Source organism: Xyrauchen texanus, chromosome 48, assembly GCF_025860055.1.
Source record: "Xyrauchen texanus isolate HMW12.3.18 chromosome 48, RBS_HiC_50CHRs, whole genome shotgun sequence".
Classification (NCBI taxonomy): domain Eukaryota; kingdom Metazoa; phylum Chordata; class Actinopteri; order Cypriniformes; family Catostomidae; genus Xyrauchen; species Xyrauchen texanus.
In genome coordinates this window covers 1,924,560-1,950,651 of record NC_068323.1, presented here as the reverse complement: position 1 = coordinate 1,950,651, position 26,092 = coordinate 1,924,560, and the positions used below count along the sequence as shown (strand labels likewise).

General features: G+C 42.0%; 1 protein-coding gene across 1 annotated transcript in view; it reads left to right on the top strand.

Moving 5' to 3' along the window:
• LOC127640007 (protein NLRC5-like) overlaps positions 1-26,092 on the top strand; it is a 50,620-nt gene that overhangs the window by 5,435 nt on the left and 19,093 nt on the right. The window contains exons 4-14 of the mRNA XM_052122380.1: positions 912-1,007; positions 1,656-1,772; positions 5,045-5,129; positions 9,721-9,916; positions 10,036-11,869; positions 12,036-12,206; positions 23,502-23,672; positions 23,871-24,041; positions 24,576-24,749; positions 24,939-25,112; positions 25,887-26,060. Coding sequence (XP_051978340.1) covers positions 940-1,007; positions 1,656-1,772; positions 5,045-5,129; positions 9,721-9,916; positions 10,036-11,869; positions 12,036-12,206; positions 23,502-23,672; positions 23,871-24,041; positions 24,576-24,749; positions 24,939-25,112; positions 25,887-26,060 — 3,335 coding nt within the window. The 5' untranslated portion in view covers positions 912-939. The remainder of the gene's footprint in view (positions 1-911; positions 1,008-1,655; positions 1,773-5,044; positions 5,130-9,720; positions 9,917-10,035; positions 11,870-12,035; positions 12,207-23,501; positions 23,673-23,870; positions 24,042-24,575; positions 24,750-24,938; positions 25,113-25,886; positions 26,061-26,092) is intronic.

Sequence of the window (26,092 nt, the reverse complement as noted above, 5' to 3'; positions counted from 1 at the left end):
GTAGGTTGGAGGAATCCCAGAGTATGACATAAGAGGGCAACCACAAACACAGAATCATCTGTGGAACATCTAGAAATAAAGCAAAGCAACGGAAAACAAAAACAGCTAAGAGTTTCTCTGATGCCATGCTCATTATATAAATGGTGCAATTAAACATGAATGCACAAATGCATGTGAATGGTGATCAGAACTCAAAAAGCAAATAAAGGCAAAATAAAATTAATTCATACGACTCCAGTGGTTTAATCAGTGTCTTCTGAAGAGATCTAGTTGGTTTTAGGTAAGAACGGACCAAAATATAATTCCTTTTTTACTGTACATCTTGACAGCAGTCTCCTTGGCAATCATGATTACAAGCTCGATTACACTTCCTAGTGTGTTAGGCATGCGTAGAGCACTAGATGGCGCTACAGGAAGTGTAATCAAGCTTGAAATCATGATTGCCAAGGAGGCTGCTGTCAAGATGTACAGGAGTTACATTGGGGTCCGTTCTCACCCAAAACCAACTGGATCACTTCAGAAGACATTACAACACTTAACCACTAGTGTCTTATGGATTACTTTAATGTTGCCTTTGTGTGATTTTTGGAGCTACAAAAGTCTGATCACAATTCACTTACATTATATGGACCTACTGAGCTGATATATTTTTCTAAAAGTAATTTAATTACTTAATTTGTGTTCAACAGAAGAAAGAAAGTCATACACATCTGGGATGGGTTGAGGCTGAGTAAATGATGAGAGAATTTTGATTTTGGGGTGAACTATCCCTTTAAGCTGGGATAGGAGCAAGTATTTTAACATACAAAACTGACATATTTAGTTTTAATTACCATCCACAATGTCTTGAAATGAAACTGATGTACCTCCTGTTGAAAACTGCCTTTTCTCTCATCACTTTGTGTCATTAGTGAAAGACCGGACTCAGATGTTGTGTCTATGAAGAGTGAGCATTCAAAAGGTGATGTGCCGAACTCCAGTGAGAAAAAAATAGCACCTAAAAAAAGGTATTTCATGTGTTTTTTTTTATTGTTGGTCATACTGTATGTAGACAGTGTAGTACAACAAGTTTAAAAGTATTCACAGAACATAAATGACAATACAAGAAGCACAAAATGAGTCTAATCTAGATATTTGTTCTTAATGCACTCTCAAAATCCCACGTTACTTAATTCCACTCTTCATGGTGTTGTTCACCTGTACAGCATTTTTGGGTAGAGGTCTTCCATCATGAATTGTAGGACATTAAAACCTTAAAAACCTCAAGTGAACAGGTTAAGGGCATCAACAGAAAATAACTCACTAGATCCTGTCACTGAAATAATTTGATGTGAATTACGTCACTCACTCACTCACTCACACACTCACACACACACACACACACACACACACACACACACACACACACACACACACACGATAAGAGGAGTTGCCCCCAGCTATACCCTCCATATTCATTTATTTCAGCTCTTTTCTTTGGGGAGAAACTATGAATTATTGAAGTTATTGAATATAAAATCAACAACAAACCTATAGTCTACTGATATATCTGTTTTGATTTAGGGCAGGAGTGTCTAAACATCAACCATTTTTCTGTACTGAACAAATGACAGTCAATAAAAAATAAATATGTTGTTCTTTCTTTCTTTTTTCAGTAATCAGTGGCAAAAGAACACCGTAAATATCGGTTCAGAATTTGCACGGTGGCAGTCTCTAAAAGCACAAAAGGGACTGAAGAGTGATGAAGAAGTGGCATGTTATTTTCTGAACAGGTGAATACACCTTAAAGGGATACTCCAGCTGTGGGAAGATGAATGTGTATTTAATAGTGGTCATTTATGTAGTAGAAATGTGAAATTATTTTTGAATTTGAAGCATTCTAGACTGAGAAAAGGCAAAAAATGTATTTTTTACTCATGTGGCTGAAAGACAACAACTCCCAGAATGCACTTGCTTTGCCGCACTTACAAAGCCACTCCCAAACCACGCTCACCGGTTACAGTAGCGCATACATGAAAATATAACAATAGCTCAGCTGACGCGGGAACAACATTGTGATTATGCCGGGTGTCCAAACTCTGTACATTACGTCTTAGTAACAAAAAGAAATACAAAACAAATACTCACTTTACACTAAGCCGTCCATTTGTCCCTGCAGGCTTTGGCTGGCGTTTCCAATCTATCTTTGAGATCCTGAAATAAGTTTCACCCCCTGTCCATGTGTGATACAAAACTTGGGTGCTCAGTTACACATGCTAGCGGTACAGTTTCATCAGCGGATTCAGTGATCTCATGCAGAAGAAAATGATATCGCTGAAATTCGCGACAGCAATAGGACTCTCTATCTGTTTGCATAGATACACAGCTAGAGCACTCACACCACCATTTCGCCCCAGCTCGAGTCTGGCCGGGCTCTTAATCCTGACCGCCAAGCAGGTCTTGTCTCCGGCTGCAGCAGCTGCTCCGGCTGCCTCTTTCCTCCATCACCCGCAACTGTTCGTCGCTGTATTACGGCTCGTATAGGTAGCCGCGAGCATCCGATTCACACAAAAGATCTTCGAAATCCCCATCTGTCATTACTTCAAAACTTTCTTCCTCCAAGTTTTACAGAGCAAGAGCCTGTTAGCTTAGCTAAAGATGGCTGACACTATCTTTACATTCTATGAGTAAGATCCCGCCTCATATGGGCGTGGTGAAAACATCTTGAACTAGCTACTATTAATGAGTGTAGTTTAGAGACACAGTCTAAAAATCCTCCGATGGCGCTTAAAATGGCGATTTTTGCGTCATCGGAGGCTTTTCCAGACTAAAAATTTAATTTTCTCTCATATCATGGGGATATAAGGGGGGGAAGCAGGGTAATTCGAAAATACTACTGGTTTTCTACTAATACAAAGCTTAATGCTAAATCCTGGAGTAATCCTTTAAGCACAACTTTAAGATTCCACAGTTTAATTTACAATGTAAATTTCCTACCACACCACAATGTATAATGTTTTCCTGCCATACCTTGAAATATGATCTACAATGTGCCTTTTGTTTTACCACAAAAGATGGTTAAAGGAAAATTCAGTACCTTGCATTTAGAACGTAAATTTGAGTTAAACATTTTTTTGTAAACATTGTGTTGACCCCCGTCAACAAAAAGAGAAATGTACCTAATTAGTTCCTTGGTGAAAGTACACAAGTCTCTGTCAGGACCAGGGCTCAAACTCACAGTGTGCTGCTGGCAACCCAGAGCACTAAATGTGATGCTACGGAGCTATGTGGACCCAAACTGCAGAGAATCACAAGAGGCAGGACTTGAGGAAAACAAAGCTGTCTTGATGTTCTTCTTGAATAAACACAACAGATCAATCATCAAAAAAGCAGGGCTGAAGAAAGTACAGATCCTCAATGGCTTGATGCTGGCAAAACATGTCCAAAAGCATAGAACAAACTTCCCAAACAAGAAGGTCAAAAGATATGTGAGAAAGTCTGTCAGTGTAATCAAAAGTAGGTCAAATGGGAACAGGCATTTACATAAGATCTGCCTAAACCAAAGAACTTCAAGACTGAGCAAAGATACAATCAAAAGCAGGGCTTATATATATACACACACACACACACACACACTCTAACAAGCCAGGCAAGAACAGGAAATTAGGAGGAAGTTGTGGAAGGACTTGTGCTCTAGGTTCCCCTCTGCTGGACAGACCGTGGTGTGACAGTCTCAGAGTTCTCCAAGCTCAAGTTTGATTAGCATTTAAATCCACATGTAAGAACTAGATTAGAAATCTTTGTTACATGAAATTTGAAATTGAGGATTTTCTCTGAGTTTGATGTCAAAGAGTTTAACATACATTTGCACAAGACACATTGGATGAGTCCCAGGATGCCAGTAAAGGTGTTTACATGCATGCCCCTATTTTAAGAGTGCAAGCGCTAAGTGCAACAAATGCCATGAGTCATACAGGCAGTCAATGGGCATGACCATGAAGTTTTGGTATTTTCCTGCAAGCATGTGCTAATTTAGGTGCAAGTGTGTTTGGTGAAATTTCACTCTCAAGGTGATAATGGGTCAAGTGCAATTTGATTCTGAGGTTCTTCTCCTGCATAGTTTGTGTCCTATTATACAATCCATTCCCTTTCAAGCACTAGTGATACAAACAAGCACATTCATAAGAATTTGGTAGTGTAAATGGACTGTATGCAATTCATTTGAAGTATATGTACTTACGTTCTTTTGTGCATTAACAAATGTTGAATGTAAGGCATATTTCAATGTTTTGTGACATGCTCCTTTTATCCACATTGGAAAATGTGGTTCTCGTAAAGCATTGTATTTGCACTGCATTAATTATAGAGAATGTAGGTATTATTAATAATTTTCTTCTACTGACACACAAGTCATGGCTAGTATTAACAGTGATTGTATCGGCACACATTTCACTCCACTTCTACCGGTCGATTTTGAAAAATTAAATTAAACCCAAAATATTTCTAAATTTAAATAACACTTCAAACTAAATAATGAAGTCGTCAAAAAAATCATACCAAATCAAAACATTTTACTCTCTTCAACATCTTTCACCGGCAGCTTTTGCGGTGACTTAAAACTGTCACTCTACGACAACAGATGGAAAAATATCAATATAAATTGTTCTTAAATACAATTATAAATATAAACATTATAATAATAAAACTTAAAAAATAAACATACTGTAGTTTAACACAAATCTCTAGCTGTTTCATAAAACGTCTACAACATTGATCGTCATGGACATAATTTAATGTTCCACTATATTTACAGAGTTTAGACATGAACTTTATCACTGTAAAGAATTTAGACTTGGCATTGAGATAAGATGTGCTTTTGAAACATCTTTGCACAATTACCTATTTTTCAGCAAAATAGCAAATTGCCCACAGATAGCTATGTTATCTTTTTGTCTTTGTGAAAATCAAAGAGGGTTTACAAGAGATTTCTCTAATATTTTGACTGAAAATCCTGTATTGTATTTTAATTTACTGCTAACAGTTGCTGATTTTATTTTGCTAACAGGACTCAGTGTGATACATCAGGCTCAAACTTAAAGGTTCAGAGACGGCGCAAGGAATTCAAAGAAAAACTCCTCTCGATATTCCAGGTAGGAAAATATGAGTTACGCAAATGTAAACAGTGCGACATATTTATAGTATAACAAGCAATAGGTTTTTGAACAAAGTTTCACAGTACAGCAGTTTAAGTTTAGAAAATTAAGTTTCTCTGCTCTTGACTGTTCATTTTCCCTTGTCCATTAAAACAAGAATGAAATAGGAGCCGTATGGATTACTTTAATGCTGCCTAAATATCATTCTTGAAATTTTAAGTTTCCGTGTCTCGTTTCATTTCCTCACATTCCAATCGGGAGGAGCTATGAAGCAAGGAAAGGATGCAAGGAACAGAAACACTGATGCAAAATTTTAGAAATGTGAAGCACCCTTAGGGTCACATCAGACTGACATCTTTGCTCGGAGGAGCGAGGAAGCATCATTTAGGGAATTGAGAATCAACCACAGTCAAAGGATCTCGGTGTTAAACCTTTCACCACTACACGTCACTTGCGAGTGAAATCTGAACATTTACTATTCAGTGGCTAATGTCATATTCACCTAGCATAAAATTTGAGTGACTCGCATTGTTAAAGCTGAGGTGTATAACATTTTCAGAGATATATGTAAATAGTAAACATTTGAAGGCAAATCAATGGCAAAAATCAGGATGCGTTTTTAACGCTTGTGCATGCAATATATTACAGCCACTATCATGAAATGGGAAGAACCTGTGATATTATTTTAAAACTTAGCGCATTAGAGACACTTGCGCAAAGTAGAAACAGATGCACAAGGAAATTGGAAGAACCAGTAAGGTTCTTTTAAACACTCTTGCAAGGAAATGTCTCATCTGTGGCTTTTGCTTACACAAATACTGTTTAGATTTGGCAGTTGTGGTGCGGGCTCTTGCTGTTTTGACTGTATCCAAAAATATAATTGGTTATTATCTGTTATTACCTAGAACCATAGCAAGCTCACCTGTTCCTCATGAGATACATTCATCAAGGGACCCTTGGCATGTCAGACATTATTACTTTATTTGTTGCAAATTTTTCATATAACAGGTCTTTAAGGAGGAACATGTCAGCTTGCTATGGGTCTTCGTAATGGCAGTCAATCACAACTGACTTTTGAAAAATAAATATTTAAGGTTATAATCAAAGCAGAAAGAGCCCACCACTTCCACAATTAACCCTCTGGGGTCGACGGACGCGCCGGCGCGTCCTGCTGGATATTTTCGTCATTACAGCAGAAACAACTTAAAATACTCCTTCATTTTGGGGCATACAGATAAGTGTAAGACATCATTAGAGACTATAAAGTGTCTACTTTTATTTGTGTACACTCACAATAACAACAAAATCTTGTGCTTATGTAAAATAAAGAAAATAAAAAGGGTGAGCTATCAGACGTCTCTGTCTCCACGAGCATATATCTGAAACACTGAAACTCTGCGAATACTTCTCACACAAACATGAAACATATGTCTAAAGAAAGCTTAAAATGTCTACTTTTAAATAAAACAATTCAAATTTAAAACAAATATTCTCCTGCAATGCAATCTGTTTGAAACAAAGCGATGTACAGTTTTTACCGGTTCATCTAATTATCTGCAATGTGATCACACCCACCAGCAGAGCGCGCCATTCATACGCTAATGCAAATGTAAACAAAATTCATTCATTTTTCTGCACATTTATAAGGACACACAGGCGAGGAAACTCCGGGATATTAAGGAAGATTTAATATGTTCCTCAGAAGAAGAGCGGGACTCATTTGAACGTTTGTAATTTGAAGAGAGACTTGATCCAGCCAGGATAGAATTTTTCATTAGTTGACATGCTATTTTTTCCAGACTTGCCAGCCAGGATTCAGAGTATTGACATTTGAAATATGTCCTAATAAGCTTTAAAACTAAGTTTTAGTTACATTTAAATGCTGTTTCGGCTAAAGCAGGTATTTCAATGATATGCTATATGATATAAATATGATATGTAATATGATATAAAAATAATATAAATGTTTAGATTATATTTTAACTAGTTTATGCTGCCTCATTATCATCAACAAAGCTTGTGCTTGAAAATATGTGTTAGGGTTAAATTAGTAAAATGCATTTTATATATGCCCATATTAGAAAATCAGCATCTTATAATGATTTCTGAAGGATCATGTGACACTTAAGACTGCAGTAATGATGCTGAAAATTCAGCTTTGATCACAAATTGCATTTTACAATATATTCAAATAGAAAACGGTTCTTTTAAATTGCAAAAAGAGTTCAGAATATCAATGTTGTTTCTGTATTTTGGATCAAATAAATCCAGTCTTGGTGAGCAGAAGAGACTTCTTTTAATGGTAGTGTAGGTCTAAAATTAAGTAAAGTCTTTATGTAATGAAAATATATAGTCAGATTACTTCTTTTAACTTAAAATTTGATTTTGATCATTAAGTCTCCTCACACTCATTCTCTATCCCTGATTGATAGGCCCAGGGGAGGGGTCTTTTGTCTCTCAGGTGTGAATAGAGTGGTGGTGGTGTAGTGGTCTAAGCACATAACTGGTAATCTGGTAATCAGACGAATGCTGGTTCGAGCCCCACAGCCACCACCATTGTGTCCTTGAGCAAGGCACTTAACTCCAGGTTGCTTTGGGGGGATTGTTCCTGTAATAAGGGCTCTGTAAGTCGCTTTGGATAAAAGCGTCTGCCAAATGCATAAATGTAAATGTTTTGTATGAATGAGTGATCAGGATGGTTTTCACATCATTTTGTAGCAAAAACTCTAGGCTACAAGATCCAGTTCTCAAAAGTCTTGTGGACAAATGTTTAGAATGTGTTATATAACCTATAACTTAAAATTTGAGTTTTTTCAAAAACCATGCATAAACGTTATTTTCTCAAAAATAAAAACCTGTACACACATGTTGCTCACATATTATTGTAGCCCAGTTTGTGCTGAATACAGTGTTATCAGACTTTAGCCATTAATATGTTTTTAAGCAACTAAAAAAAGCACAAATGTCAAGGCATGTCAAAACTTCTCCAGGGCCCAAAATACCCTCAGACCCCAGAGGGTTAAACGGTGTTCACCTGAGCAGAAACAGCATGAAGTCAGAAGTTTCCTCACGTGCAAGAGCTTGTATTGTGTGCACAGGCGATTTAATGCATGCAAGGGCTAAAAAGAGGTTATGGTTTCTTTCTGTTTCATAGAACAGCTGTAAACTTATCGTACATTGATTTTTCATCATGTTAAACCATTCTTAGGTTGATTTCCTCAAAAACTGAAGTCACTGTGACACTATAAAAACATTGCTATGTTTAAGTGGCCTGTCCAGCTCAACATAGTAATGTATAAACCAATATACACTGTGTTTTTTGTCAATTGTTTGTCTTTCTCCTGTTCTTGGTCTGGTTGGTCAGTTCAGCAGTGCTTTCAGCTCATTGTGTTGTCTTTGTGTTGTTTGTCTGCCTAGTTTAATTTTGTTGTCATCTGTGCCTAGTTTTGTGTTATGTATTTTTCTTTAATAAAGATTTTTTTTTCATGCCTGTCTGCATTTGGGATCTGTTTACATCCCTGACAGTACGATCAAACAATTCAGTCTCATGGAAATTTGGCTTCAGCTGGCTCCTGACTGGCCAGAATCTGACTCTTAGTGCACAGCTCACACCAATGTGTTTCTGGACTGCCCCAAGGGACCCAATGTTTAGTATGTCCAAGTTCTTTACGATGAGGCATTAAGGCTATGTGTTGGCCCTCCTCAAACATCTTTTTTGAGCTAGACTTGACCAAACTCTTGTCTCTGAGGAGCGGTTCATGGTCCATCTATATTGGCTTCAAGAGTTGGAGGCCTTGCTCTGAGGAAGGCTGCTTCCCTACCACCAGTGATCCCGGTCATCGCCACCGAGGTCATTCCACAGTTTCTAGCCCTTTTCCCTGCAAACACCTTTGACCCATCCTTCTTCTCTGCCGATGCCAATTATCCATTTCCTTCTCCAAAAGTCTCCAACCACCCTTCCCTTTCCCCTCCAGCTGCTGCCGACTCATTCCCTGTTCCAGCGGCTATCACCAAACAACAATTATTTTTCTTACATCTGCCATCGACATGATTCCTTCTCTGCGGCTGCCACTGACTGAGCCCTTCTCTTTATCTGCCCTGCCAGCTCCCCTGTCTGCTCCACCTATTCCCGCACTGGAGCCGCCGTACCTTCTTCCCGTTCTGGTGTTATATGTCCTCATCCATATTCTGCAGCTGCTGGACTCCATCCTCACTTTGGAGCCATCTGACCCTCTTGTTGCCACCTGACCTTCTTCCCACTACCATGCCGCCGGACTTCATTACAGAACTGAAGCTACTCTTCCCATCTCTAGTTTTTTGTTTTGGTCTGTCACTCCCTTGTTTTCTTGCTCCACCCCTATTTTACTTGAGTGGTTTTCCAGCCCTTTTGGCTGTGGTCTGGGATTTTGTTTAGAATCTGTGCCCAGTTTTGTGTTTTTGTGTTTTTCTTAAACACATAATGTCTTAAAATAAATAATTTTCATTCTGTGTTTTGTTTAAATCACTGACAGTTTATTTCAGCAATTTCAATGTGTATGCAAGATTCAATTTAGTTGTTCTTCTCTTCTTTTTCTTGCTTTGGTTTTAGGATCTTGAGAACAAAATAATCACATTTCTGAAAAATGAACTGGAAAAGTTTAAAAAAATAATAAAAAAGGAAAACACAAAATACTTTGTGAAGGACTTAAAGGAGGACAGATACAATGTCAAAGAAGCAGCTCTTGATATCACACTCTACTTCCTGAGAAGTATGAAAGAAAATGAACTTGCTGATACTCTAGAAGGTATGTAGCTCTTGACATTACAATTTGCCATATTGTTTCTTTTAAAATGTAGGAGAGAAAAGTAGTATCAATATCTCTGTTCAAACTGTATTTTTGTTCATGTTTTAATTTGTGCTTAGATGAGCTGGTATTCATTTATCAACGACAACTAAAATCAAACCTGAAGAAGAAGTATCAATGTGTATTTGAGGGAATTGCAAAGCATGGTGACTCCACACTTTTAAACAAGATCTACACAGATCTCTATATCACTCAGGGTAGTAGTGAACAGGGCAATACTGAACATGAGGTAAGACAGATGGAGAAAGCCTCCAGGCAAACTGAATCACCAGAGAAGCCGATTAAGTGCACAAGTTTGTTCAAACCACCCGGCCAAGACAAGGAAATAAGAACTGTATTAACAAAAGGAGTTGCTGGTATCGGAAAATCCGTCTCTGTGCAAAAGTTTGTTCTGGACTGGGCCGAAGGAAATGAAAATCAGGAAATCAGCTTCATATTTCCTCTTCCTTTCCGAGAGATGAACTTGAAGGAGAATGATAGACAAAGTTTGATGGACCTTATCAGTCAGTTTTTCCCAGAGACAAAAGGTCTGAACCTTGCAAGAAATGATAAATTCAAAGTCCTTTTTGTCCTTGACGGATTGGATGAATGTCGACTTCCTCTGAAGTTTGAGGGTAATGAGACATGGCGTGATGTCACATCTCCAGCCTCTCTGGATGTTCTTCTAACCAATCTAATCAAGGGAAATCTGCTTCCTTCTGCTCACATCTGGATAACCACCAGACCAGCAGCAGCCAGTAAGATTCCTCCGCAGTATATTGACCTGGTGGCAGAGGTGCGAGGGTTTGATGACCCACAAAAGGAGGAGTACTTCAAGAAAAGGTTCACGGATGAGAAACTGGCCAACAAAATCATTGATCACGTAAAAAAATCAAAGAGCCTCTTTATCATGTGCCACATCCCAGTCTTCTGCTGGATTTCAGCCACTGTGCTCCAGAACATTTTAGAGAAAAAAAGAAATGATGATGAGGGTCAGGCTGATGACGTCTCCAAAACACTGCAGGAATCTGGTGCTGATGATGAAACTCCTAAGACTCTGACACAAATGTACACATACTTTTTCCGCTTTCAGATCCAGCAGAGCAGTCAAAAATATGATGGAAAATACTCCCCAGATATTGTCTGGGATAAAGAGGCGATCCGTTCTCTGGGGAAACTGGCATTTAATCAGCTGGAAAGAAACAACCTGATTTTCTATGGTACAGACCTGGAGGACTGTGGTATTGACCCCTCCAAGGCATCAGTGTACTCTGGGATGTGCACTCAGATGTTTAAGGAGGAAAAAGGGATTGTTCTTGGTACCACATACTGCTTTGTTCACATGAGCATTCAAGAGTTTATTGCATCTATTTATGCTCATCTGTTTCTAGACACCGACAAGAAAAATGCATTTTCCCAACACGGCACAGAACAAGAAAAAACAAATGAAACAATGACTGAATTGCTCAAGACTGCAGTGGACAAGGCACTCGCAAGTGACAATGGTCACCTGGACCTTTTCCTTCGCTTTCTTCTTGGTCTGTCACTGGAGTCCAATCAGTCACTCTTACGAGGTTTGTTAAAACAAAAAGACAGCAATGAGCAGAGCAAAAAGGAAATAGTTGAGTACATCAAGCAGAAATTTGAAGACAATGCATCTCCAGAGAGATCCATCAATCTGTTCTACTGTCTGAATGAACTGAATGACCAAACACTGGTGAAGGAGATTCAGAATCATCTTAGAAATGGAAGTCTCTCATCTGCTGAACTCTCACCTGCTCAGTGGTCAGCTCTGGCCTTTGTGCTTCTGACATCAGAGGAGGAGCCGGAGGAGTTTGATCTTCAGAAATTCAAGAAATCGGACGAGTGTCTCTGTAGATTAGTGCAAGTTGTCAAAACTGCCAAAAGAGCTTTGTAAGTAATTTAATAGTCAATTCATGATTTTTTAAAATAATTTCAAAACCTTTAGTCATATACCAAATAGAAGTATACTTTATTTTATTTAATATTTGTATTTCACAAATATATTGCATGTGTTCAATCTAACTCTTATCTGTGTTTTGTCTTATTTCCCTTGTAGGCTATATGATTGTGGCCTAACAGACAAAAGCTGTTCAGCACTGTCTACAGTTCTCGGATCAGATTCCAATCTGAAAGAGCTGAACATGAACCTTAACAATCTGCAGGATTCAGGAGTGAAGCTGCTCTGTGCTGGACTGGAGAGTATTAAGTGTAAATTGGAGATACTGAGGTAGGTTGTGTAACAACAAACATAAAAATCATAGAACTCAAACAATGATAAATTGATTAATAAATTGGAGAAACCGCAATGCTCATAATTGGCTGTTTGTGAGAAAGTAATGCTGGTAAGTTAGAAAAGGAAAAGGCTAATTAAATATTTTTTTACAGCCACTCTAAATGGTCTCAACAAGTTTAAAAATTGGTCTGAAAATACAAATACAATTAATAGGATTTTCTGTCTGTTCTTGATAAATACTGCATGAAGACATTAGTAAAGATTATTGTTGGGCATTGATTAGAAATATGTAATTATTTTTTTATTCCAGAACATCTTTTGTAACAATGTGTATAGAGATGTGAATATATAGAAAACAGGAATAAAAAAGTCATTTAAATTGCTTTGATAATACAAAGAATTAAGAATCTTAATCAGAATAATGATGCAATAATGATAATGAATGACTATAAATAACTTGATCATTATATTTAATCTCTGAATATGCAAAATATCTTTAAACAGACACATCCACAATAACTTAATCCTTTAAGTCCACATAAATCAACTTTTAAAATGAAATAATATTTAAACAGAATGCTTCTCAACTCCCTTCTAAAATGTGGCCATGTGTTCAAAATGGCTGTTACAGGTTTAAATTGAGTATCCTGTAGCGCCATCTGCTGGTCTATTTAATTTACAACACTGATAAATGAGCTGAAACAATGGGTGCCCTGCTGGCAAATTAAGCTTAAGCTGGTAGCTGTGTTTTGGAATATGGTTGCAGGTCCAAGGTCCTAATCTGGTGCAAGCTGGTTATAAGCTGGTCCTTAGATGGTTGACCAGCTACCATGTTCCAATAATAGCTTGACCACCTTAAGCTGTTATGACATGCTGGTAGCTGGTCTAAGCTGGTCTCCCAGCTTTGACCTGCTAATGACCAACTTGGACCAGCTCATGACCATCTAGAAACCAGCTACCATCTTCCAAAACACAGCTACCATCTTAAACTGGATTTTCCATTATGGTGCACTTGAATCTTTCATTAAAGAAAAAAAAACCTGTTTTTTCTGTTGTTGTTTTTTTAACTGAAAAGAAAATGCATATGAAGAAATAATTAAGATTTAATAATAAATAAGTAATTTAAGTGTTTAAATGTTTATATTAAATTAGTCAATTACATTTAAACAAGACAACAATTGTCTGATTAGTTTTAAACAAGTTTTAAGTTTGGTGTAAATGTATTGATATGTGCTAAAAATGTAAACTTGAATTGAAAGATGTCATGCTGTCGAGGCAGTCATGGCATCTCCCACATTTGTAAACATTTGTTCACATTTGTTTAATGGTAGGTGTTGATATGAACACGGTCATGTCTAGAAGAGATCCCTCCCTTGTAAATGTTTTGCGCATGCACATTCTATTATGATGTTATGGTGCTTTTTCTGCTCACCTCAGCAAATTCATGGTGGAGAGTATTAAAAATGTCAATAATATAAATAAAATAACATTTTTACTATTATTACGAAGTGACTATTTACATTAGTTGTACATACCTGCCACACAGTGCAGCTTTTTACACTAAAACAGTCTAATGGAAAGACTGTTTTACTGCAATGGCTCAGTGGTTAAGAATAGCAGGGATGTGTTTTTTCCATGCGGAAGACCTGGGTTCAAATCTGCCTATTGACCCAGTGTTCCCAAATCCTCTTACTCAACCTGTGCTGCAGTGATGTACTTGTGGAAACAATTATGGTTGGTGAGTTCTTCAGCTCGCGCTTCTTTGTTTATTGAAATGTAAAGCTCCATATGGGAGGATTAGAACCTATATTAGATCATATAACGCAAGAGGCAAATAAGTTACCACAGGACCACCCAGTCACATGCTTATAAAAACTGATCGATGTATTTCTCCACTCACCAGCAATATCCCAACAGAAGCAGATGTAGAGCTGAAGTTTAAATATTTATTTTTAGAGCTTGAAATGGTCATCAATAATCTTTTAAGAGCGCTCCTCCTGCAGTTCCAATTTAAAATGAATGCCTCCTAAGAATCTCGTGAGATTGTTGGGGGAGGTATTCATTCTAGACATGACCTATTAACACGTAGTGTGCAACAGCAAAACAGAAGAACAACAATCTCCCCCTTCTGAAACGTAAGCCCCGGGGCCCCGAAGTACCTTCATGTTGTCCTGGTTGTGAGATATCTCACCAATCTCTGTGACTTCTCTAGACTCTGTAAACAGAAAACAAATTTGCCTGTGGGCTGCAGTCACTGATTCTTTTTGCCTGTCAATTGCATGTTGTTCCTAATGTTGTCAGTTGAGGAAGCTATTTTGCTTCTGTTGTTTTTAACTCACAGTAATGGTCATTTGGTATCTTATTAGTGTGGGGTATTGGAAATAAGGGGAATAAGACAAATGGCCAAAATGGCTTACAGCACCTCTAACTCAAGTTCCCCTTCTGTCGCTCTCTCCACGTTGTGTCAGAGAAGCGACACTAGGGGTCTCTCTTGAGCGCCGATATTCACCTCTGAACTATGAAAAAAGGCCAATGAGAGTTGGCAACCAGTATTTGCATGTCCTGCCTCGGACATACGGGTATTTAAGCGGCGCAAATACGGGAGTTCATTCAGAAAATTTCTTCGGAGCCGATGGTCGTGTTTGCAGTCTGCTGCGTTTTACACACCGAGTTCCTGCTATCCTCTGCTGCATGCTGTTGGATTCTACGGCGCACAACAGCGGCTTTCTCCTGTTTGCACGGCTGTGCACTTCCTGCCCCTGAGCGCATCGACAGTTGCAGATAAGAAAGATCTCTCACGAGTTCTTTCATTCATAAAAGAGTGATTTTATTTAAAAGAGTAATTACCTCTAAAAGAGCAAAAACACAGCGGCGTTGAACGTCCTTCTCAGGACGCGTCTTTTTAAAGACGGATTTCCGCCTCTGTGTAGTTTCTGGATGCGTTGATTCTCCCCACCTCTGACGGCCATAAAAAACTGCCTTGCATTCCTGGGTTGCGATCACACGCAGGCAGCGTTTTTATGAATGGTCTATGTATTCAGTGCGAAAACATAGCCATGACAGCATTGCGGTCGTAGGCTTTCTCTTGTAGTGAGAGAAAGCCGCTTCAGCCGCCAGCGCCTCGCCTCCTTCCCACGGTATTGAGACAGGCGCCGGGCGATGAAAGCGATCTGGGGACAATGACGGGCTTCGTTTCGCCGGGTGAACCCCTCGAAACCCCCCTCCCCGGCACGCTTGCTTGTTTCCGTCCAAGCTCGGGATGAGCATTCTCTCCAATGGGTTATGTTTTCAGTGTGAGAACATAACCGCGGCAGCGTTGCGATCTCTGCTTTCTCTTGTAGTGAGAGAGAGCCATTTCAGCCGTCCCCCGCGCCTCGCCTCCTTCCTACGGGATTGAGGCAGGCGCCGCGGGCGATGGAGAACGATCTGGGGAGAATAACGGGACGCTTTCGCCGGGTAAATCCCCTCGAAAACCTCCCGCCTCCCCGGCACGCTTGCCTGCTTCCCCCGAGCTTGGGATTAATGTGGTCTGCTTAACGGCCTACCGTCCGGTCCCTCGAGCTCCACGGCATTGGATGACATCACCGCTGCATCGGAGAACGTAACAGCGGCGTCGGATGCGGATAACTCGCCTGGGCCGCCACCTTCGGGTCTCCGCCCAGTCCGAGCCTGACGCAAAATGATCCGCTATGCTTCCCCGGGATTAATTGGCTCCACGGGCATGTGCGCCGCTCACAGCCGCGCCCCCCCCTGGATTCCTCCCCGGACGTGCATGACGAGCTGAGAAAGCCCAGCTTCCTCGCTCCTCCGCTCTCGCTACCCTCGGTGGTAGAACGGTCCCAGACCGCTCCCCCCCTGCACGCCATGGCCCCCTCCTGCAAGTCCACCGGGCCAGGGCACTTCAAATCTGCACTTGGGTAGTCCTGTTCTTGACCTGCCACAGGAACTGCACTCAAACAGGCGATGGCCACCCCGTGGTCCAGAAACGCAACGATGGACAGGCAGTACGGGAGGCAGACAAAGCACGCTTTCTCAAACGCCCCCGTCTCCCAGCTCCGTCCATTCGGCGACACCGCTTGACGACTTCGCCCAGCAGTCCTCAGTGGTGAAGGAACAGACGAAGGCTATTTTCAAGCAAAAAGCATCCTGCCCTGCCGCAAACCTGCCGCCAGGGGCCATGCCCTGTCTGCTCGCCGACGGCGTCCTCCTGCGGCTTTCAAGAAAGAAAGAAAGTTGTGCTCCGCCTCAACTAACAAGTGAGTGGGCCCAGCTCTCAGCCCCAGCGTTGAGCTCCCCGCAGAGGTTGGACGCCCATCGTCTCACGGACACCCTTGAGGACCCAGAAGGCTCCCAGGTGCTCCTGAGATGGCAGACCCAGAGACCGAGACGTTAGCTCCGGAGCTGGTAAGACCACTCCGTTCCCCGGTGGGGGGCCGGCAGGAGAATTTTTTGTTAAATTCTTTACACTCTATAGAGCTATTTCCTTGTTGTCTCTGGGGTCACGTGGCCCGCAAATGCCGTTCTCACGGCACTCTGCTTTCAGGCCTCAACAGTCCCGGCTCCATGGACGCGGTGTCCCCGCCTTCAGCCCCACGACTGTTCCCCGGCCGGCCGGTTCAGACGAGTCCAGAGGACACCAGCATCAGACCTCCTCCTCAGTCACTGAACCCGCCCCTGCCGGGTGCGCGGAGCAAGGTAAGTGCTTTGAGTTTATTCTCAGCACCAGAGCCTCGGACGCCACGTTGCCTCCCGGCGCCACGCTACCTGTTCTGCACCGCTGCGAAGCCCTCCGGTACGCCCAAAAACCCGTCCCTTTGGTGCCCCTAGCACGGAGTTTAGAGGTGTGGCTTTCACTGCCCAACCCGTCACGCTGGCTGCACCGGACCATTCGACTCGGTTACGCAATTCAGTTTGCCAGGTCTCCGCCCCCCTTCGTGGGCCTACATTTTTCAGCAGTACACGGCCAACATGCCCATTCCCTGCGCGAAGAAATCGCCTCCCTTCTATTAAAGGATGCGATAGAGCCTGTCCCTCCAACCGAAATGAAGAAGGGTTTCTACAGCCCTTACTTTGTTGTACCAAAGAAAGGCGGCGGCTTACGACCGATCTTGGACCTGCGAGTTTTCAATTGGACCTTGTCCAAACTCCCGTTCAAAATGCTCACCCAGAAACAAATTCTATCTGGCGTCCGGCATCTAGATTGGTTCGCAGCGGTAGACCTGAAGGACGCGTACTTCCACGTCTCAATTTTCCCTTGACATCGACCCTTTCTACGGTTCGCGTTCGACGGTCAGGCGTATCAGTACAAAGTCCTCCCCTTCGGCCTGTCTCTGTCCTCTCGCGTCTTCACGAAAGTCGCAGAGGCAGCTCTTGCCCCGCTCCGAGTAGCCGGCATACGCATACTCAATTACCTCGACGACTGGCTCATACTGGCTCACTCTCGAGAGTTACTATGCGCACACAGAGACCAGGTGCTCAGGCACCTCAGCCGTTTGGGGCTTCAGGTCAACTGGGAAAAGAGCAAGCTCTCCCCGGTCCAGAGCATCTCTTTTCTCGGTCTGGAGTTAGACTCAGTCTCAATGACAGTACGTCTCTCCGACGAGCGTGCTCAGTCAGTGCTGAAATGCCTCGCTTCCTTCAAGCCAGGCACCGTGGTCCCGCTAAAACGTTTCCAACAGCTCCTGGGGCATATGGCATCCTCCGCGCCGGCCGCACCGCTGGGGTTGATGCATATGAGACCACTTCAGCACTGGCTCCGGACTCGAGTCCCGAGACGAGCATGGCGCCGCGGCACGCACAACGTAAAAGTTACCTCTGCCTGCCGCCAGACCTTCAAACCCTGGACAGACCTCTGCTTTCTAAGGGCTGGAGTACCCTTGCAGCAGGTGTCCTGACGCGTTCTGGTCACGACCGACGCTTCCAAACTGGGTTGGGGTGCCGTGTGCAACGGGCGCGCAGCTGCAGACCGGTGGAACCGAGGCCCGCTGCGCTGGCACATCAACTGCCTAGAGCTGCTGGCTGTTTTTCTGGCCCTGCAGAAGTTTCTTCCGTTAATTCGGCACAAACACGTCTTAGTCAGGACAGACAGCACCACGGTCGTAGCCTACATAAACTGCCAAGGCGGAGTACGCTCCCGCCACATGTCACAGCTCGCCCGTCGTCTCCTCCTATGGAGTCAGCAGCTGACTGGAGTCACTGCACGCCACTCACATCCCCGGCAACCTCAATGTGATGGCGGACGCCAGTCAAGACAAAGCTTGCCCGGCGGAGAGTGGAGACTCCACCCCAGTCGGTCCAGCTGATTTGGGACCGGTTCGGCAAGGCCCAGGTAGACCTGTCTGCCTCCCAAGAAACCTCCCACTGCCCGCTCTGGTATGCCCGGACAGAGGCTCCCCTCGGGGCAGATGCGCTGGCACACAGCTGGCCCACGGGGCTGCGCAAGTACGCATTTCCCCCAGTGAGCCTTCTTGCACAGGTGCTATGCAAGGTCAGGGAGGACGAGGAGCAAGTCATTCTGGTAGCCCCCTACTGGCCTACCCGGACTTGGTTTTCGGACCTCACACTCCTCATGACAGCCCCTCCCTGGCGAATTCCCCTGAGGAAGGACCTTCTTTCTCAGGGATGGGGCACGCTCTGGCACCCGCACCCAGACCTCTGGAACCTCCACGTCTGGCCCCTGGACGGGATGCGGAAGATCTAGCCGGTCTACCATCGACCGTCATAGATACAATCAACCAAGCCAGAGCCCCCTCTACCAGGCATCTTTACGCCCTAAAGTGGCGTCTGTTCGCGGACTGGTGTTCTTCCCGAGCTGAAGACACGCAGAAGTGCGCAGTTAGGTCAGTGCTCGTGTTTCTTCAGGAGAGGCTGGAGAGGAGGCTGTCCCCCTCCACCCTCAAGGTGTATTTCGCCGCTATCGCGGCCCACCACAACACGGTAGACGGAAAGTCTCTCGATAAGCACGACTTAATCGTCAGGTTCCTAAAAGGTGCCCGGAGGTTAGCTCCCTCCCGGCCTAACCTGTTCCCCTCCTGGGATCTCTCGGTCGTCCTTACGGGACTCCAGAGACCCCCCTTCGAGCCGCTTGACTCAGTTGGACTCAGGGCCCTCTCTCTCAAGACCGCCCTGCTGATCGGCTCGCTTCCATCAAGAGGGTCGGGACCTGCATGCGTTCTCTGTTAGCGACGCTTGCCTGGAGTTCGGTCCGGCAGACACTTTCGTGATCCTAAGACCGCGACCGGGCTATGTGCCCAAGGTTCCCACCACACCCTTCAGGGATCAGGTGGTGAACCTGCAAGCGCTGCCCCGGGAGGAGGCAGACCCAGCCCTTTCACTGCTGTGTCCAGTACGTGCTTTACGTATTTACCTGGACTGCACATAGAGCACCAGATGCTCTGAGCAGCTCTTCGTCTGCTTTGGGGACAGCAGAAAGGGAATGCTGTCTCCAAGCAGAGACTCGCCCACTGGGTTGTCGACGCCATTTCCCTGGCTTATCACACCCAGGCCGTGCCCCCCCCTTTGCGGGTCCGAGCCCACTCCACCAGGAATGTCGCGTCCTCATGGGCACTGGCTAGGGGCACTGCCCTAGCAGACATTTGTAGAGCAGCGGGCTGGGCAACACCTAACACTTTCGCGAGATTCTACAATCTCCGAGTTGAGTCAGTATCGTCCCGTGTCCTCTCAGGTACCGAGCCCGTAGACCTCGGTGGCACGCCTACGATCTGACCGGGTGAATCAGCTTGCACCTAAGCCCTTCCCCTAACCAGGGGAAACAGTGCGCCTTCATTCCCAGGAGATCTCAGATTTGGGACACTGGTTGATTCCTCCCTAGCCCTCGTGGGTCGCAGTTCAGCGGAGGAACTCGCCGACCCAAGCCACTGCGGGTACCGTAGCTACCCTGCACTGGTATTGGTGCTCCACAGGTAAGGCCTCCTTCGGACTCCCCTGTGTGTAACGCATACGGTTCTGTCCCTCTGTCGAGTGGACTCCGTGCTTCCCTTAGGCAGTCACGGCTGCCTCGGTTGCCGTGCTGTATGTTCCCCCTCTATAGGCTGGATCCACCACCGCACCGACTTTTCCACATAGGCCCTAAGTCAGGCCTCTGATGGTTTTGCCACTTAAACTTGCCTCCCTCTCGGTAGGCGTGGCCTCCGCAGGGCCTTCTCCGCCCTGAATAAGGGCTAAGACCCCCTTCCCTCAATGCGTGTAAGGGCCCCGGCCTAAGTTGCTCTATCGCGAGAAACATAGAGAGAAAAGAGGCCCGGCCAGGCTTGGCCCGTTCCCAGGATGGCGGCCAGCACCTTGTTCCCCCCTCCAGGGTAACGATAAGGAATCCTGATGGCTTAAATGGGGCATTGGGGAAGGGTACGTGCAGCCTGATACAGTTGGTCGTCCTGCACGTAAGAATACCTGCTCGCTCCTGTATCAGCAGTTCACGTACACGGCTCAGCGCGTGGCGCTTTTATAAGTGGACCCCTAGTGTCGCTTCTCTGACACAACGTGGAGAGAGCGACAGAAGGGGAACGTCTAGGTTACGTATGTAACCTCCGTTCCCTGATGGAGGGAACGAGACGTTGTGTCTCCCCTGCCACGTCGCTGAGCCGAGCCACTGTTGTGGCCGGACCATTTCCGGCTCCTCAGAAAAATCCTGAATGAACTCCCGTATTATGAACGCGCCGCTTAAATACCCGTATGTCCGGGGGCGGGACATGCAAATACTGGTTGCCAACTCTCATTGGCCTTTTTTCATAGTTCAGAGGTGAATATCGGCGCTCAAGAGAGACCCCTAGTGTCGCTTCTCTGACACAACGTCTCGTTCCCTCCATCAGGGAACGGAGGTTACATACGTAACTTAGACGATTTTTCTTTTAAGCTGGGGTTGCCAGATATTACTAGAACAACATGAAACCTGCTCTGGGAAGAAAAGAAAAATTAGTCCCAAAAAGCTTCTGGGGTGGGGGGTATCTCACTGCAAACAAAATGAAAAATATAGTTAAACGTTTCTCAATTAACTGGCCAACTAACCCAAAGTTGATTATTATAAATGGATATGGCAGCACTGCTTGACTCATTGCATCTGGGATTCCTGAAAATTGTGTGATGACACAGTTTAAAACTGTCATAATGGTGTCCCATCTCAGTGACTCACATTAGTTTATCGATTTTTTCAATGAGTAATTACATACAAATGAGTGATTACATATTTATTTTATAGAATTTAGAAATATTTGGTACATCTAATATTTTGATTATTTAATAAAAGTGGAGCAAAGCAGTACACGTATATACAGGTGCTGGTCATATAATTAGAATATCATCAAAAAGTTGATTTATTTCAGTAATTCCATTCAAAAAGTGAAACTTGGATATTATATTCATTCATTACACACAGACTGATATATTTCAAATGTTTATTTAATTTAATTGTGATGATTAAAACTGACAACTAATGAAAATCCCAAATTCAGTATCTCCGAAAATTGGAATATTACTTAAGACCAATACAAAAAAAAGGATTTTTAGAAATGTTGGCCAACTGAAAAGTATGAACATGAAAAGTATGAGCATGTACAGCACTCAATACTTAGTTGGGGCTCCTTTTGCCTGAATTACTACAGCGATGCGGCATGGCATGGAGTCGATCAGTCTGTGGCACTGCTTGGGTGTTATGAGAGCCCAGGTTGCTCTGATAGTGGCCTTCAGCTCTTCTGCATTGTTGGGTCTGGCATATCACATCTTCCTCTTCACAATACCCCATAGATTTTCTATAGGGTTAAGGTCAGGCGAGTTTGCTGGCCAATTAAGAACAGGGATACCACGGTTCTTAAACCAGATACTGGTAGCTTTGGCACTGTGTGCAGGTGCCAAGTCCTGTTGGAAAATGAAATCTGCATCTTCATAAAGTTGGTCAGCAGCAGGAAGCATGAAGTGCTCTAAAACTTCCTGGTAGACGGCTGCGTTGACCTTGGACCTCAGAAAACACAGTGGACCAACACCAGCAGATGACATGGCACCCCAAGCCATCACTGACTGTGGAAACTTTACACTGGACTTCAAGTAACGTGTATTCTGTGCCTCTCCTCTCTTCCTCCAGACTCTGGGATTTCCAAAGGAAATGCAAAATTAATTTCATCAGAGAACATAACTTTGGACCACTCAGCAGCAGTCCAGTCCTTTTTGTGTTCTGATGCTGTGTCTTGTTCAAGAGTGGCTTGACACAAGGAATGCGACAGCTGAAACCCATGTCTTGCATACGTCTGTGCGTGGTGGTTCTTGAAGCACTGACTCCAGCTGCTGTCGACTCTTTGTGAATCTCCCCCACATTTTTGAATGGGTTTTGTTTCACAATCCTATCCAGGGTGCGGTTATCCCTATTGCTTGTACACTTTTTTCTACCACATCTTTTCCTTCCCTTCGCCTCTCTATTAATGTGCTTGGACACAGAGCTCTGTGAACAGCCAGCCTCTTTAGCAATGACCTTTTGTGTCTTGGCCTCCTTGTGCAAGGTGTCAATGGTTGTCTTTTGGACAGCTGTCAAGTCAGCAGTCTTCCCCATGATTATGTAGCCTACAGAACAACACTGAGAGACCATTTAAAGGCCTTTGCAGGTGTTTTGAGTTAATTAGCTGATTAGATTGTGGCACCCGGTGTCTTCAATATTGAACCTTTTCACAATATTCTAATTTTCTGAGATACTGATTTTGGGGTTTTTCATTAGTTGTCAGTTATAATCATCAATTAAAAGGAATGATCACTTGAAATATATCAGTATGTGTGGAATGAATGTATACATTATCCAAGTTTCACTTTTTGAATGGAATTACTGAAATAAATCAACTTTTTGATGATATTCTAATTATATGACCAGCACCTGTAATACAAAATTAATGTAATATTTGTTTGGTTGAAGTTCATTTTAAGTTTATTTAATTTGTAATGAATGTCAAAACATTTATGGTTTACTAACCCTAGATCGTGTTGAATTCATCAGTTATCTGTAATAAATAAGACAATAAATAATAAATAAATAAAATAAATAATTTTAGGTTTTAATTGGTGTTATGAGTTAGGAACCCCAAACAAAGTGAATTTGATCTCCCTCAGCAGAAAATTAATTGCCAGCTTTTTCTAAATGGAATATTCAGTGAACATTAAAACAGCAAAAATAGATGTTTTTAACCACCATATGTAATCAGATTTATTATTGTTTTGTCTGGAAATCATGTTGTTTTGTTGTTGTTTTTCTGGAGTGTAGTTTAGAATCTTTTCTATCATGTTATTTTAATTTAGGCTCAGTAAATGTGAGCTAACAGAGGAAAGCTGTTCAGCTCTAGCTACAGTTCTCAGATCAGACTCCAGCAGTCTCAGAGTGCTTGACCTGAGCAATAATAATCTGCAGGATTCAGGAGTGAAGCTTCTCTCTGATGGACTGAAAAGTAACTGTAAACTGGAGATCCTCACGTGAGTTGCATGTTTAATGTTGTTTTGTTAGCCTCCATGTTCAGTTTTTCTTTTCAACTAATTTTCAGTACAAAATATTTTGTATTTTCAGTTACAACTTACAATCCTTTTATTTATGAGAGATTAATATTGTTCATGTTATTTTAGAATAACGGATAAGTCTTTAAAATATTTAAAAAACTTCAATATATGTTCTAGGCTTTCTGACTGCAGTATTAATGAAGAAGGATATAAAGCTCTGTCTTCAGATCTAAAATTAAACCCTTCACACCTGAAAGAGCTGGATCTCAGAGGAAATGACCCTGGGGAATCAGGAGTGAAACAGCTCTATGATTTACTACAGGATCAGAACTGTATACTGAAACTGAGGTGAAATAAATTAAACAGGATTTTATTTTTAATGCACTCATTAAAATACAATCACTAAACCTATAGTTCAATATAATAGATTTAGATAATGTGTGTGTTGCTCTTAAGATTGTTTGTTAGCTAGTTGTGTTGTTTTGTTATGTTATGTAATGTTGTTACCCATTCGCAATAGGTAAATAAAATTGAATCCAAAATATACTCTGTATATGAACATATAAAGGAATATAGAAGAATAGGCAAGATAAGAGCTTAGTGGACTGTAGGATTGTACAGTATATTTAATAAGATAAGTGCTTTTATAGTGGTTATGCATTTTAAATGTACTATATGTACATTTAGAGGAATGTTCTGTATTCAATATACGTTAGGCTCATTAAACAACATTTGTAGAATAATGTGGATTATTTAAAATGTCTTACCTGCAACCTGCATTCACTCTAAATAACAAGATTACAAATAACTGCATGTTTACAAAAACATGCTTGTATCATTCTTTTTCTACAAATGTACATAATAGCAATGTATTTTTCAAAGATTTCTGAAAAGTGAAGCTGCAGAGAAAACCCTTCAGTATTGGTCTAAAGTTCTTGGTGAAAATCCTTTACTCCTGAGAGAGATGAATCTGAGTGAATGTAAATTAGGAGATTCAGAATTGAATCAGCTTGCTGCTCTACTAGAAGATAAACACTGTAAAGTGAACAAACTGATGTAAGTCTTTATCATTGTTATGATGAAAGTTTTAAATACATTTTAATTTGCTTCTGGGTATGTTTTATTTATCTGTTTAATTACTGAATTACCATATAAGGTTCTTTACAGGATGTCAGTAACCATCACATTTAACACATCTTGATAAATGTTTAGATGAAACTGAAGCTTTGTGTTATCTTTATGCAGCCTTAATACCCGCTATATCACAGAAGAAGGTTTTGGTGCTCTGTCTTCTGCTTTTAATTTAAACCCTTCAAACCTGAAAGAACTGGATCTGAGTGGAAGTAAACTTGGAGACTCAGGAATGAAGAAGATCTGCAGTCTGTTTGAAAATGTTCAGTGTAGACTGGAGAAGCTAAAGTAAGTAATTTAGTAAATCTAAATGTGTGAGCAAAATGCAATTACTGCAAAAAAACATGCAAATCTAATTTTGTTGGCTGTAAGTAATGGATAATGTACAGTCAGCTGGTTGTTACTGCAAAATAAACACAGACAGTGTGATCAGGACTTAGAAATGAAGTTATTTTGTTTTAATGACAGGGTTGACTGTACATTATCCTTCTTATTACATAGCTTCTACAAAATAAATAAATGGACATTAAATATAAATTTGCATTTAAATGATGTTGTTATGTTAGAATAAAGTAATCACGACTCTTTAGAAACAGCTGAATTCCACCTCCGGTTTGCATCAGAGTTCTGTTGGTTTTATACAGTATTGTGAAAATGACCATCTGATTGCTCACCCTCCTACTTATTACAAGACTACTTCCTAAATAAATAAGTGAATGGATGTGAAAGTATTTTATTAGCTTCCTTGCAGAGATCTCAGAGTCATACGAGAAGTACAAACAATGACTTGCAATACCCAGATGACCAGCCTGAAAGAACTAAATCACTAGATATACAGTTGGGTTTCATAAATATCAGATCAGTGGATGGGATTTCAGAAAGCCATGTAATAAGTATTTACAGGTTTTATATTTCTGCACTAAAATCGCTCTAAAATTAATATCTCTGTTTACTGTAATTGCGCTATAATAGCTCTCTATAAACCAACATACAGTATATATTTAAATAAATCTATGCATTAAGTGTTGCTTAAGGAATTTTTTGCTTTGTTCTCATTTACAGGTTTAATTCTATCAGTATTACAACGGAAGGTTGTACTGCCCTAGCTTCAGCTTTAAATTCAAACCCTTCAAACATCAGAGAGCTGGATCTGAGTAAAAATAAACTAGGAGACTCAGGAGTGATGGAAATCTCCACTCTACTGAAAAATTCAGAATGCAGACTGGAGAAACTGAGGTTTGAATTTTGTTAATCTGAACATAAAACAA